Genomic DNA, 14,023 nt, shown 5'->3' with positions numbered 1-14,023 from the left:
TTTACAAGCATGAAGACTATAAATCTTGAGAAGTCCTTTTAAGGACCTTAAGTCAGAAACAGTTGAAATTCACTGTCATGCAAACTAGGACTTGTATTACTGTAGAATCTCCACCTTGAGACCAGGCCCTCATTATTTGGTCCAAGAACAGCAGATAGGAAGAGATAATTCTTACTCCAAAATGTCTGGAGTCATCTAATGCAGAGATCTGTAGATGGTATGGTTACGGCAGTTGTGAAATCTGATTGAGGACAGGAATCTTTTGCCAAGAAAAAAATTTCTGTTTTAAATATTAAAATTTTAACTAACCACTGTCTTTTTTTTGCTTGAAGTGCTGATGAAAACTATGGAAGAGTTGTGCTTAATCAATACAAATCCCAAGATAACCTACACAGGTACAGCAGAGTATCTGATGATTTCTAGTGATATTGACAAAGAAAACTGAGTTTCCTTTTACTATATCGTGTTTATAGCAAGAGCTTTCTTTTTAAAATTTTAATCTATACATATTTGCAATGTAAATCTGACATCATTGTCAATAATTGTTAATTTGATGATTGCAATTGATGCAGGGTTGGATCTGTCGACACCTGAATGGTCTGAAATCCTGTATGATACCTTAATTCAAGACATATATTGTTTTATTGGTGATGAGTTGTTTAATAAAAGCAGTGACCAAAGTGGCATTTCTAACCTTTTTTATAGCAGCAGCACAAATGAAAAGGAAGATCAGAAAGCTGTACTTGGACGATACAGGTCTGATACTAACTTGAACAGGTAGGGATTTTTTCTCTATGTATTCTATTTTGCGATTCTCATACCTGTGAAAGGTCTTTAAAATGAAAACTTGAATTAAATCAGTGGGTTTTTTTTGTTTTGGTTCTGGTTTTTTTGTTGTTTGTTTGTTGGTTTTGGTTGGTTGGTTTTTAAATCTTGTTATTTATTAAACATCAAAGTGGAAGACCTAGTAGAAGTAAGACTAAGTAGAGAACTATTTTTGCATGAATTGTCAATGAGACAAATGGAAACGTGATTTGAGAAGTTCTTTTGACATCTTGCTCTTCTTTTTTCTATATCAATTTCTGTGTATTCTTGTCCTCATAAATGTAACTATCTCTATACAGATGATATCCACTCCTACCCCGTTTCCCACTTTTCAAACCAGAAGTCAAAGTCCTATCTCCAACACTTAAGCACACCAAAGCTAAACCCCTAGTTCTTTGCAAATCCTTGCTGCTATTTCGTAGCATGATCAGTACAAATATCAGAATCATATGCTTATCATACAGACGGTTAATTTGAATGTCCTCTTCAGCCTTGACCTCTGTCAAGACATGACCATGCCTGTGTTTGTAGATTCTTTCTGTGTCACATCTTCAAAACTTGGCCCTATTTACATCTGGCACCTACAACATGCTGAGGCTATGAGTACCAGCACTTAAATGCACACTGTGGAAAAAGTGTACTTGTTTTGTTGAATCTCAGCACTGTGTAATTTTTCTTGATGGTCCTTACTTCTGTTGTAAGAAACAACAAAAAATTGTTGACTAACATTTACCTTCTCCATAGAAGTCTGGAATAGAGCTATAGAGCTGTGTGATCTCACTCCTGTGTCAATGGTTCTGCAGGCCAGTGAATCCTGCTGCTCACTCATCCAGAGGAAGCCATTCCATAACTTTAATTTACCTAGTGCTCTTCTCTGAATCTTTTCTATTTCCATATTAGCCTTTTTGATCTGGGGGCCCAAATCTCCATGCAAGTATTTAAGATGGACACATCTCTTGTATATGTAGAGGAGTATAAGAACAGCTTCTGGTTCATTTGCTATTCTTCACCTCATACTTCACAATATTGAATTTGCTCCTTTGAGTGCTGCTGAGAATTGAGCTTTCATTTTCAAAACATTATCTATATAACTCCAAGACCACTTTCCTGAGTGATAATAGCTGTTTCAGAGATTGTTTTTCTTGGCAGGCATTACTTTGCATCTATGAAAAGTTAATGTCATCTGCCATTTTAGAAATCTGACATGTTAGCAGATGAATTCTGAAAGCCTTACTAGTCGGCATTTATTTTGACTGCCATGAGTTAGTGTCATTGGCAAGCAACATCATCTCACTTTCCTTCTTTTCCAGATAATTTACGAACATATGGAAAAACACAGGTCTTGTACAGATCCTGCCTTCCACTCTGAAAAATTGTTTCTTCCAGACCTTTGTTTCCTGCTTGTTAACCAGTTATTTATGCATAAAAAGACCTTCTCTATTACTACATAGGAAATCAGTTTATTTGAGAGTCCTTAAAGCAAATTTCTGTGAAATTCAAGTAGAATATATCAGCTGTGTCACTGTTATCTACACTATCGTTGACTTAAAAAAAAATTTTGAAGATTGATTTTCACGCATAGAAGCTCTGATTACTGACATCACAGAATCACAGAATGTGAGGGTTTGGAAGGGGCCTCGAAAGATCATCTAGTCCAATCCCCCTGCTGGAGCAGGAACACCCAGATGAGGTTACACAGGAAGGTGTCCAGGTGGGTTTTGAATGTCTCCAGAGAAGGAGACTCCACAACCTCCCTGGGCAGCTTGTTCCAGTGCTCTGTTACCCTCACTGTGAAGAAGTTTCTTCTCAAATTTAAATGGAACCAGTTTACACCCATTGCCCCTTGTCTTATAATTGGTTGTCATTGAGAAGAGCCTGGCTCCATCCTTGTGACACTGATGCTTTATAGATTTATAAACATTAATGAGGTCACCCCTCAGTCTCCTCTTCTCCAAGCTAAAGAGCCCCAGCTCCCTCAGCCTTTCCTCATACGGGAGATGCTCCACTCCCTTAATCATCTTTGTTGCCCTGCGCTGGACTCTCTCCAGCAGTTCTCTGTCCTTCTTGAACTGAGGGGCCCAGAACTGGACACAATATTCCAGATGCGGTCTCACCAGGGCAGAGTACAGGGGAAGGAGAACCTCTCTCGACCTACTAACCACCCCCCTTCTAATACACCCCAGGATGCCATTGGCCTTCTTGGCCGCAAGGGCACAGTGCTGGCTCATGGTCATCCTGCTGTCCACCAGGACCCCCAGGTCCCTTTCCCCTACACTGCTCTCTAATAGGTCATTCCCCAACCTATACTGGAACCTGGGGTTGTTCCTGCCCAGATGCAAGACTCTACATTTTCCCTTGTTGTATTTCATTAAATTTTTCCCTGCTCAACTCTCCAGCCTGTCCAGATCTCGCTGGATGGCAGCACAGCCTTCTGGTGTGTCAGCCATCCCTCTCAGCTTGGTGTCATCAGCAAACTTGCTGACAGTGCACTCTATTCCTTCATCCAAGTCGTTGATGAATATATTGAATAATACTGGTCCCAATACCAACCCTTGAGGCACTCCACTAGATATAGACCTCCGACTAGACTCTGCCCCATTGACCACGACTCTCTGGCTTCTTTACTTCAGCCAGTTCATAGTCCACCTCACTACCCAATCATCCAGACCACACTTCCTCAGTTTAGCTGCGAGGATGCTGTGGGAAACTGTGTCAAATGCTTTACTGAAGTCAAGATAGATCACACGCACTGCTCTGCCATCATCTAGTCACCGGGTTATGTCCTCATAAAAGGCTATGAGGTTGGTCAAGCACGACTTCCACTTGGTGAAGCCATGTTGACTGCCCCTAATTTGGAAGTCATAGGACAATTCTGGTTTCTACAGTGTCACTGAACAGCCTTGTCCTTTTGTACTCTATCTTTTTGCTTTATGCTGAAATAGTAAGACGTCTGAATTATTTTAGGTTGTAAGCTGACTGCCTTTGTGTTTTCATAAACACAAATATCTGACATAAAGGCTTCTTAATATGCAACAGATGACAGAGAATACAGAGAAAGAATTACAGATGTGAACATAAATTTCTGATAATTAATGTGGAATGTGTCCATAAATTGATTGAATAGTGATGGTTCTACCTTGAAGTAATCACAGTGAAGAAGCTGCAGTCAAGTTGTTTTTTTTTTCTTCACTCATCATTGGTCTTCTCAAAACTGTGGAATATAGCAATTCCAGGATTAATTTGTTCACAGCTATTGCAAGCAGTCACTTCTGTAAGGGATGACGACATGTTCTGCATCTCTTCAGACTTGCAACCTAAGGCATAAAAGGGTGTGGTGATGTATTTTCTCTTAGCACCTTTCTGTAGCCTGCAGTCAAATTTGGTACATCTGCTTCCTCTGTGAGGGATGTTCTCCACCAGGTACAATTCCCTGATTTTCTTATAAATTCTTTCTGACAAGCATAACCACAGTACAGAAGTTTCTAAGCTTAAAATAGACCAGTTGGCAGAATAACTTTATTGTTTAGTTGCCTGTGTGAAAAAGAAGGATTCATTTGTTTTTCCTGTTCAAAATTAAAAGGTGAATTTGAAAATAGAGCATGTTTTTGAAATGTAGAATAAAGTCTAAATGACTGCTCCTGGTAGACAGTTCTTGAAAAGAATTACCTTGGTATTGGAGTTCTCTCATAACTGTTTACAGAATTATTGTAAGTCATGTTTTCTATATAGAAAATAAATTTTGTCTAGCTAAGATGCTGTAAAATTGTAGTCTTCCACCCTGCAAAAGGTCTTAAGAGTTACCTGTTTTCAAGCTAGAGATTGAAACTTCTTTCCACAACTCTGTTTTTCGTGTCTTCTGGCCATGACTGTAATATTCCAAAAGACAAATATTTAAAGAACCTGGACCTCTCTGAATGAATTTCTCTTCAATAGCTCGTTCTCAGAATGGCGATTATTTGAAGTATTGAAGTATTGAAATATTTAAAGTATTTGAAGTAGAAATTCAAGTATTTTAAATTCTAATTTTAGAAAAATCCAAAATAAACTTTTCGAGAAGTATAAGTGTAATTTTGAGTTCTTCATTGCATGTGTAAATGTGACAGTGAAAACATACCTAAAAGCCATTTTAAGTACAGCTTTTTGTGTCTTGGATGCTGCCATATCCATGTTCAAAGAAGGTATTGTTTGATATGAATTTTGCCTAACCCAATATCTACAAAATTTGAACATCAGTTTCAGTATTACGGACCTGGGAGAGATGTTGCAGATGGCTACATGCAATTGTACCATTGGCTGCAAGCACATGAAAATACCAAACACACTTAAGCTGTTAACAGAAATCCATAGCTTGATGGTAGTAGGTGCAAATATACTTGTATTGGCATGTAGATCTGCACATCATAACTCAGATAACAATTGCATTGTGCAGGTGATCACATCCAGCCTTTCTGGATGGGAGGAAAAAATTTATTTATCCCTTTATTACTCTCTTATTATTAGCAACTAACTAAATATTTGACAAAAGATGACCAAGACTTTAAAAATCAAATAGTGACAATGAAAATTACATTGCTATTTTTCCAAGTGTTGTATGTTACTAAGTCCAGAGTAGCTCCCAGGAAGAATAAATCCTAACTGCATTTATAGCTGTTAGATCTGAAGGGATGAGGCTGAAGCAAACGACATACTTTCCTTGTCTGCTTTATTAGTAATCTAATCCTTCGGAATGGTAGAAATCATTAGAAAATGAAGTGAGAGCAAACCAGAAACCACTGTTCTGTCATAGTGTGAACCTGTTTAGTACATCTTGAGCACTGCATGCAGTATTTCACTTATGTGAAGAAACTACAATAGAACAAAACAAAACAAAACAAAAAACAAAAAATCCAACCAAAACAACCAAAACAACCAAACAAACAAAAAAAGGAAGGTGAGAAAGGATGACCACAGGGATGAAATAGCTTTTGTATGTGGAATGTCTGAAGAGACAAAGTTTGCTCGGCTTGGAAAAGTGTGATCCATGGAAAGTGAGTATGGAATTAATATTTTCTCTTATTTGCACTGTAAAAATGAGGAGATTGTGTATGCAATGTTTAGGTAATGATTTAAGAGGGGAAAAAAAGAGAGAAAAAAAGAGAATTAAAAAAAAGAACACTTATTTTTCCCTTAACACATTAATTGTAGGTGTTACCACCACAGAATATTGTGGAGGCCAGAAATTCAAATTGGTTCAGCACAAAACATTAGATGGGTAAATGGATCATTGATCCAAAGGTGTCTCTTGGAGACAGAATTCTGGATACAGCAGAGGATATTCTCTGACTGCTGCTTTTCAGAAGGTGAATAGTTATACACAAGGAGAAGTTAACATTATACTTACCTTTCTTCCTTCACTTTTTTCAAAGCTCCTGCTACACTGGGCAGCAGTGGCGTAGGATGTCAGATGGATCCTTAAAATGGGCAAATACAGACCCACTTATTATGCTGAAACTGTGAAAATATTAAATGAAACGTGAAAGAAACCCTGGTTCATAGGGCAGTTGTGAATGAGAAGGAATGCTCATGTTTGCATCCGCAGTGATGGGAGTGAGTTTAGTGAGACCTCTAGTGATCCTTCCAGTAACTGTAACTGCCAGTCACAGTGACAAGCTGCCCATGACACAAGATAGTTATTTGCAAATTAAATGTAACGTTTGAAAAAGGCACAGAGCACATACTGGTGCAGATTCTGCCCCAGAGTTCCCTTGAAGGATTTTCATTAAAAACAACAGTATTCTGTGTTACTTGCCTGAAGGCAGGATACAAAATATTTTATATTAATATATTAATATATTATATTGTAGTTCTAGGTTTAATTATTTTGTATCTGTAGTTTCAGTTTATAAATGGGAATAGATAACTAAAATTAAGTAATTTCTGTATGTAAATAGGTTGTAGCTCAAAATTTGTTTGAGCTGCTTTAACCAAGTATTTAAGATAACCCTCTCGATTTAGTATTTGTAATGTATTTCAATGTACATCGCCTCATATTTGAGCTTTTCAGAGTCCCCTTGTTCTTATTAAAGGATATTCCATATATGGGGAGAAAGCTGAAATAAAATAAGTACTTAAGTTCTTCCAGCTACGAAAGCTACATGGTGATTTCTGTGAAAATTCTGAAGGGTTTTAGGCAACAACTGTAGAATACATAGAGGGCTTGAAATATTACACGGTTGTTTCCTACTGTAAATTTCATTACTTAACAAAATCAATTCAAGTACAAATAATCTAACTTCTTTGATAGATATTATTCCTGCAGGTCACCAGCACGCTTTATCAGGGATTTTACACCAGAATATTTTCAAGTCACATTGATCTCTAGAAGCTGGAAAGAAATCTCTCAAGTGATGGTGAGGGAGAGGAAAAGGGGATGGCTTATGTGCTGCCTGACTGAAAAACACTTTCTACTTTCTGGTATTCTGATTTAATTCAAAGGAGCTGTAATAAATTAACTGCTTACAACAGTGAAGCTTGATACAGCATATCAATTAGTGTTTGAACATAACATTTTAAAACAGTTATTTGCAATGAGCTACTTAGACTATTCAGATATTAATGCACTCAATTTATAGTAAATCGGCTTCAGTTCTATACCAGTTTTGACACTGGGGAATTTTTAATCTGTACACAGGGCAAAGTGATACTTCATTTTTAATTTTATGCAAGTGTTTGTGGTTGGTTTGTTTGTCTGTTTTAAATAAGATCTAGTGTGTGTGTTATAAATAATTTCTGTGTTTCTTACAGAATTCCAGACAGAAATGATACTGATAAAATAAATAAGTCTCCAGCTCCGAATAATAAGCAAAGCAACAGGTATGAGGTTTGGAAGCCTTATTATTTAAATATTATGTACTATAATTTATCATGTCTCCTGTATGATTTATCATGTATTATCATCTATTTGTTATATATTATCATAAATTTTGATTACCTGTACATACCAAGCATATATTATACAGAGATATTTTGTATGGGATATGGCCTAATAGTAGGTTCACTTCACCACATGATGTCTCGAATGCAGACATTTATACCTAGGTTATCATAGACTCTTTTTATAGCTGGTGAAGAGAAAAGGGATCTTTTGGAGGACAATTCATCTTATGTCTGTCAAATATTAATATTTTCTTTAGAATAAGAGGATTTTTCCCTAGAAATGCATATTTGTCCACATAGATTAAAAGAAAGACTCGCTCAGATTACACATTTACTCAACATAGTAATTATTTATGACACAGCATTTGAAATACAAAAAAGAAAAATAAGAGTGTTTCAAAAACATTTCAGTGTGGGTATGTTCGATAGCTCTAAATTTCTCTGCATGAATTCTATCAAATAAGCTACCTGTTTCTGGGGAAAGTCTGCAAGAAAAAATTCAGATTAAGGTTTTCAGTGCAAAATGTTATTGAACATTGCCAATGGAAAATTTGAGTACTAAAATATAAAAAAATACTTTTTTTGACAGACAAGTTAACTGATTTTTCCAATGGAAAACAAACAGAAAATGTAAGATTTATTTGAAAGGTTTTTATTTGTCAGAAGCTTAGTCTTTTGTTTAAAATGGGTTGAAACAAATTTTTAATTTAAAATAAGTTAGTACCATTTCTTTGACACATTCTAAGTTTTTTTTATGATTCAGAGAGGACCACTTTATAGATGTAATGTGACTACATAACACTGAAAATTTAGTTTCTGAAGAATTTACAGCTCCTACCTACTTGAAATTTTTATTTAAAAAATGGAAGTCAGGAGAGCTCAGCCACCACACTTACAAAAGAAAGGTATAGATATGTCTCTGCACCTTCATCAATGTCAGTAGTGTTCTGTCAGTAGTAAATTACACTAAGTATAGTTGCTAGTGAAGACTGAACACAGCAATTAAATGTCATCTTGCGAAGCGTTGAGATATTACTCTGAAGAGCAAATGAGTATCCCTGCCATTTAAAGTTCAAGTGAGGTCATTCTTTTAAATTATGATTCTGCACCATTATGTTGTAAATCATGGTGATGATGAAACATGAAACATCATATAAATTGGATTTTACCTTATTTTGTCCGGAGATGACTTTATAATATACCTACCATGAATTTTGAATTGGGACTTAAATGAGATTTAAATGGTATATACTTTTTCCCTGCCAGAGAGCAAAAAAATTATTTCTAAAGTTCCATTCTTCAGTTATTCTCATTACATTAAGAATTGCAGAGGACAAGACGATAATTTTGTGATGACCTTTGTGAGAAAAATCACTGGCTTGGAATTTATACAGTTAGGAGTATGAGGAATACTAGCTCCTTTTACAGGCATATCATAAAATAGAACAGCATTGACACAATTCAGTAAGAAACTTAAAATTTAAATTATGAAAAAGAAATACATTGGTATTTTAAGGGTTGGAGACTGAAGTGTAGGTACAGAAGTCCAGATATTAAGAAGCCAGAAATTACTTTGGATATCAAGTGAAAACACATCTGTTCTCTCATGTATAAACCTAGTCATACCATTTACCATGCACAGTTTTATCATTCTGGCAGTAGAAATATGATTTCTTATCATTGTGGGGTTTGTTTGGTTTTTGTTTGGTTGTTGTTGGTGGTTTTTAGAATGGTACACCTATTGAAGATTAATGAATTAATTAAGTATATTTCCTTAACAGACAATCTTGGACTCCTGATGCATCATCCACAAACACTGCTGCGACATCTCCAATCAAGAAAAAAAGGTAGTCGTTACCACCATTGCATGGTTGCCAAAGGATATATAGCACTCTATTAAACCTCAGTAATACATCACAATTATATATAAAAATGTTACCAACTCTCTCCTCTAGCATGCTCTAACTCCTCAGCAGCTTCAAGAAATCGTCTTCTACATGCTCTGGCTTTTTCCATGAGAGTAGTGTGTTTCAAGGTTGTCTCTGTAGAGCCAGTTTTGTCAGCCCAGTGGACATAGCACAATAGATGCTCTTTGCTGCAGCCCTTAACTCAGCCACTTTATGCCTTTTCAAGTGTCTAAATTTGTAGCTCACTGTAATTGTGACCAGCTGAAATGTCTGATGCCAAACTTGACCCTGTACTGTTGCACTGCATATGAAACACACTAAGGTTTTATGCACGATGCACAATTAGCTTTAAAAATTTTGATTTCTGATAGTATTATCTGGGCAAGAATAAAACCAGGGTGTGGAGCAAAGAACTACATTTTTAATCTAAACACACTGCTGGCAATATTTTTGTGCATACTTCCTAGCTGCAAATTCTGTCTGTTTGTGATTTTCTCTTCCATATTTCATGCATAAAAATTGTGATAAGTAGAATTACAAAAGTAGAAATTGAAATGTTATCATTTTCATACTAATAGCCCTGCTTGTTCAGTGGAAGTTTATGATGTTTTCAGCTCGCTAGTTCTATTCCAGCTCTTTGAAGAAGTGAAAGGCCATCACTGAATTGCACTGTTTATGGTGCAATTGCTTTTTCCTCAGAAATAATTGCTGGATTGATAATTTTGAGGGGGGAAAAAAAAAAAGAACTGAAAGTGCTTGTGATGTTTATGTGATTGCTAATACCAGTCTGAACATGTTTCTTGGGTTGACCCTTGACACCCTTTCCAGCATGCATTCTATTTGTTTGTCCTTCCCATGAATGACCCATTTATCTGTACCATTCAGATTGCAGAAAAGACTACCTAGAGTCAGAGAAGACACTTTTCATAACAATAATTTAAAATTACTGTATTATTTCAAATTTCATTATTTTTTCTGGAAAAAAATGGTCTAAAAACTATCTGTATGCAGTATTTCACGATACTAATAATTGAAGAAAAGTTCAAGGCATTTCTACACCACTTCTGACTTTTTAATATTCACAGTATGCTGTCCAGCCCCATAGTATTAAACTAATACTCAAGAATTTATTTGTTAACACTGACAGGCAGTCTTGGATGCCTCCCTCAGTTTCAAGCACTAAGACCACAACAGAAACAGTGGAAACCAAATGGTAAGTACTGGTGATTGCCTGTTATTTCTTAATTCTTAGCTAGAGCTGCTTTTGAGAGTGACCCAACAGGGCAGTACTTTGCGGGACTGAGTTTGATGAGTAAGATGGCAAGAGAAAGCATCCTATGCCTAAATTCTTGTTTGGGCTCTCAACAGCTTCATGCCCAGCACTGACTCAGATCTGAGTATGTGAAGTGCCAGTGACTTGACGTTACATAAGTGCTCCCAAAATTTTCCTACAATGCTTGTATGCTTTCTTCATGGTCTTGCTTTGGACTGTTCCATTTAGCTCTCCACAAGACAAATCTGCTACAGAGCGACTAGCCATAAGGGCAGGAATCTATTGGCACCATTTAGTCTGACAGCCAGGGGCTAACCCTGAGCCCTTTTAGTTAACAGTGTGGAGAAAACCTCAAGATTTGGTTAATCAGCTCTTAGTGAGGTGTCCAAGAATAAGTTTAGAAGAAAAGCTCCAGCTAAAGTTACTTGCAGATGAATGTTTAACGTTTATTTCTAAAGTTGTGTTTGCTTTCTGGCAGATCAGAAAGAGAACAGAGAATATTTCTTGTAATCTCATCTAAAAGCAGGATATGGATGTCTTAAAATATTCATTAATGAACTTTCATGATATTCTTTGCTTAGGTCTCCCAGCATGGTCTTGTGCTTCTCTAGTTTTAATCTGGGAAACTTCCAACATGAGTCTCGTGCATATCAATAATAAAAATTAAATTACATAGAATTTAATGGATACATTGCATGTTAGGTACAATACCTTGGTTGACTATTGCCTAGGCAGTTTATGGAATCTCTGCCACTGGAAGACTTTAAGATGAATCCTTAAAACCAAGTTTAGCAATTCTTTTTTACTCTTATTCTGTGTTTACTACTGTCTATCTGTTTGGCCAAGGTCCAAAGTCACTCACCACCCAGCAGAAAGATAGCTCCTAAATCTTAAAGTTCATTTTCTTTTAAGTCAGTGTTTACTAGACATTTTTAAAATGTCAGCTGTGGTGAATTTATCTGGCTTCACTTCAATATCTCACTACAATCACAGTAAGTTTGAAAGCATAGGTTATGACGCATCCTCTATATGACATCTGCCCAGATTCCAACAAAATGCTGAGATTCCTGTGTCCTTCTCAACACTAATTATCCAGTTACTCCTCTACTCTCATAGTCCAGAGAAGACCAAAATATAGGCATATTTTTAATAAAGCTCTCATGTGCCTTCCTGGATCCTCTAACAACACTGTCACCAAAGAAAGTTGCTTAAACAGTGATGGGTGCTAAATGATTAATTTGTTTATCTTTTAAAAGTGCTTTGAAGATGGGAAAGCTATTTCAAATTGTGAATATTACTGTAATAAATAATAGTCAGCAAAGCAAAGCCTTTTACTTGCCCATGAGTTTCAGGAAGTAAAGTGCTATGCATAAATGCTAATAACCACAGTTTTATAAGGTCAATATCAGTCTTAGTGACAGGTGGAGCAAAGACCTGTGTCTTTTCTTCAGATATGAGAATGGCTAATTGTTCTGCTATCCCCAGGAAGGGAGCTTGACAATCATGGGTTTGGAGGATTTTTGGTCAGGGTTTATTATTCACTTACATTCCCTGATTCTGAGACCTGATCCCAGCTTTCTACAGTCAAGCATGACATGGAAACCTCTGGAGTGCTGCACCTCCAATCCAACCTGATTAAGCACACTTTATAGAACACTTAGAAGACGTTGCAGTTGAAGATAAGAATATAAGCAGCTCACTGTAATTGAGTTTTTTGGTTATAAATTGTGTGCTGAAAACAAAACACTATTGATCAGAGTGAATGACTGGAAAATATTAATTGAAGAATGATTGTCTCAGTAACGTATAAAGAATATTATTAGAATTTAGTATTATGCTGCTTGAGTTAAACAGGTTGTGTTCCACATTAAGAAACAAAGAAAGCAACCACTTAGGAAGTAAGAAAAAGCAAAACTGGCTGCTGTTGATTGATTTAGAATCTTGCAAAGTGCTTCAATACTAGCATTTTGCTATTTGGTTTCTGAAATGCTTACTCTTTTCTTTCTCTAGGACCACTTCAGAAAATTCAGAGGCTCCAATGATGTATGTCTTGCTTACTTTGCTTCTTAGTAGATTTAGAAATGCAACACACTCCCGGGCACAAGCCTTGATTATTATTTTACATTTATTTACAATACACAGACTGTATAGCTTATCTGGGAGGGATCCTCTGTAGGCAATGTCACAGAATTGCATGAAGAAGACTTCCTTCCTTGCAGAAATGTAACTTTTCACATAGCTTAGAACATTTAATTGTATATTTATTCAAACTGAAAAACGAACTGTAACTCTACAAAAAATTTAAACCTACTTCACAGTTTTAGTCCCACAGTTATATATGTTGCTAATGCAAATATTCCTTTATATTAAACTGATGCTATAAAGAGAGAGTGAAAAATACGGTGTGCACAAAGTGAAGAAAAAGAAAGTGGTAGATTAAAAAGCTGTGCACATGCAAAGACTTGTAACAGAAGATATTAACATAAAGTAAATTGACTTAAAGTACTCTAAACTTATTTGAATGTCTGCAAAGGTCGCTCTAATTTTAGAAAATAAAATTAATCAATTAATTAATTATGCATTTCATAAGGCCTAAGTTAGGAAAAGATTGCTCAACCAACCTGTGATTTCATGGCTTATAATTAAGACAGCTATAAAACTTGCCGTGGTTTAGTTGCTGTCCTAATTGGAAGATTCTCTAAAGAAACCTGTAACTTCCACATCCAACTGTATCACCTACCTTCTCCCTTTTTTATAATTTGTTAAAATTTTAGTATTCCTGTCACAACCAACCTGACTATTCACACAAATTAGTAAAAACAGGAAAGTGAAATTGTTCACTTAGTTTTTAAAAAATCAGTACTTTGCTAAATAAGCAAAATGTTAGCCTTTACTACATAAGTAAAACTTATTTAGTAGGTAGTGGAAAAATATTTTAAAAACCCTTTATTACTAAAATATTATCGAAACAGTAAAGAAACTGCACTTTATTACTATATCCATACTAACAAAACAGCTAGTCTTGGAATACTAATTTTTCAAGACTCAGTGGATGTTGTAATCCCATCAAATAAAGCATTATATAGCTCTTTATATATACATT

At 35.9% G+C, this 14,023-nt stretch overlaps 1 protein-coding gene across 6 annotated transcripts in view; it reads left to right on the top strand.

The window, feature by feature from the left end:
- The window catches only part of SCEL (sciellin), a 74,814-nt gene that overhangs the window by 34,255 nt on the left and 26,536 nt on the right, over positions 1–14,023 (top strand). For 5 of the 6 annotated variants that reach the window (XM_065649675.1, XM_065649659.1, XM_065649666.1 and 2 more), the window contains 6 exons: positions 333–395; positions 706–777; positions 7,609–7,677; positions 9,522–9,587; positions 10,795–10,860; positions 12,931–12,963. In XM_065649675.1, coding sequence (XP_065505747.1) covers positions 333–395; positions 706–777; positions 7,609–7,677; positions 9,522–9,587; positions 10,795–10,860; positions 12,931–12,963 — 369 coding nt within the window. The remainder of the gene's footprint in view (positions 1–332; positions 396–705; positions 778–7,608; positions 7,678–9,521; positions 9,588–10,794; positions 10,861–12,930; positions 12,964–14,023) is intronic. The other variant, XM_065649698.1, reaches the window with a different exon arrangement.

The sequence above is a fragment of the Caloenas nicobarica genome, chromosome 1 (genome assembly GCF_036013445.1).
Source record: "Caloenas nicobarica isolate bCalNic1 chromosome 1, bCalNic1.hap1, whole genome shotgun sequence".
Lineage (NCBI taxonomy): Eukaryota > Metazoa > Chordata > Aves > Columbiformes > Columbidae > Caloenas > Caloenas nicobarica.
This window is presented reverse-complemented; position numbering and strand designations above follow the sequence as displayed.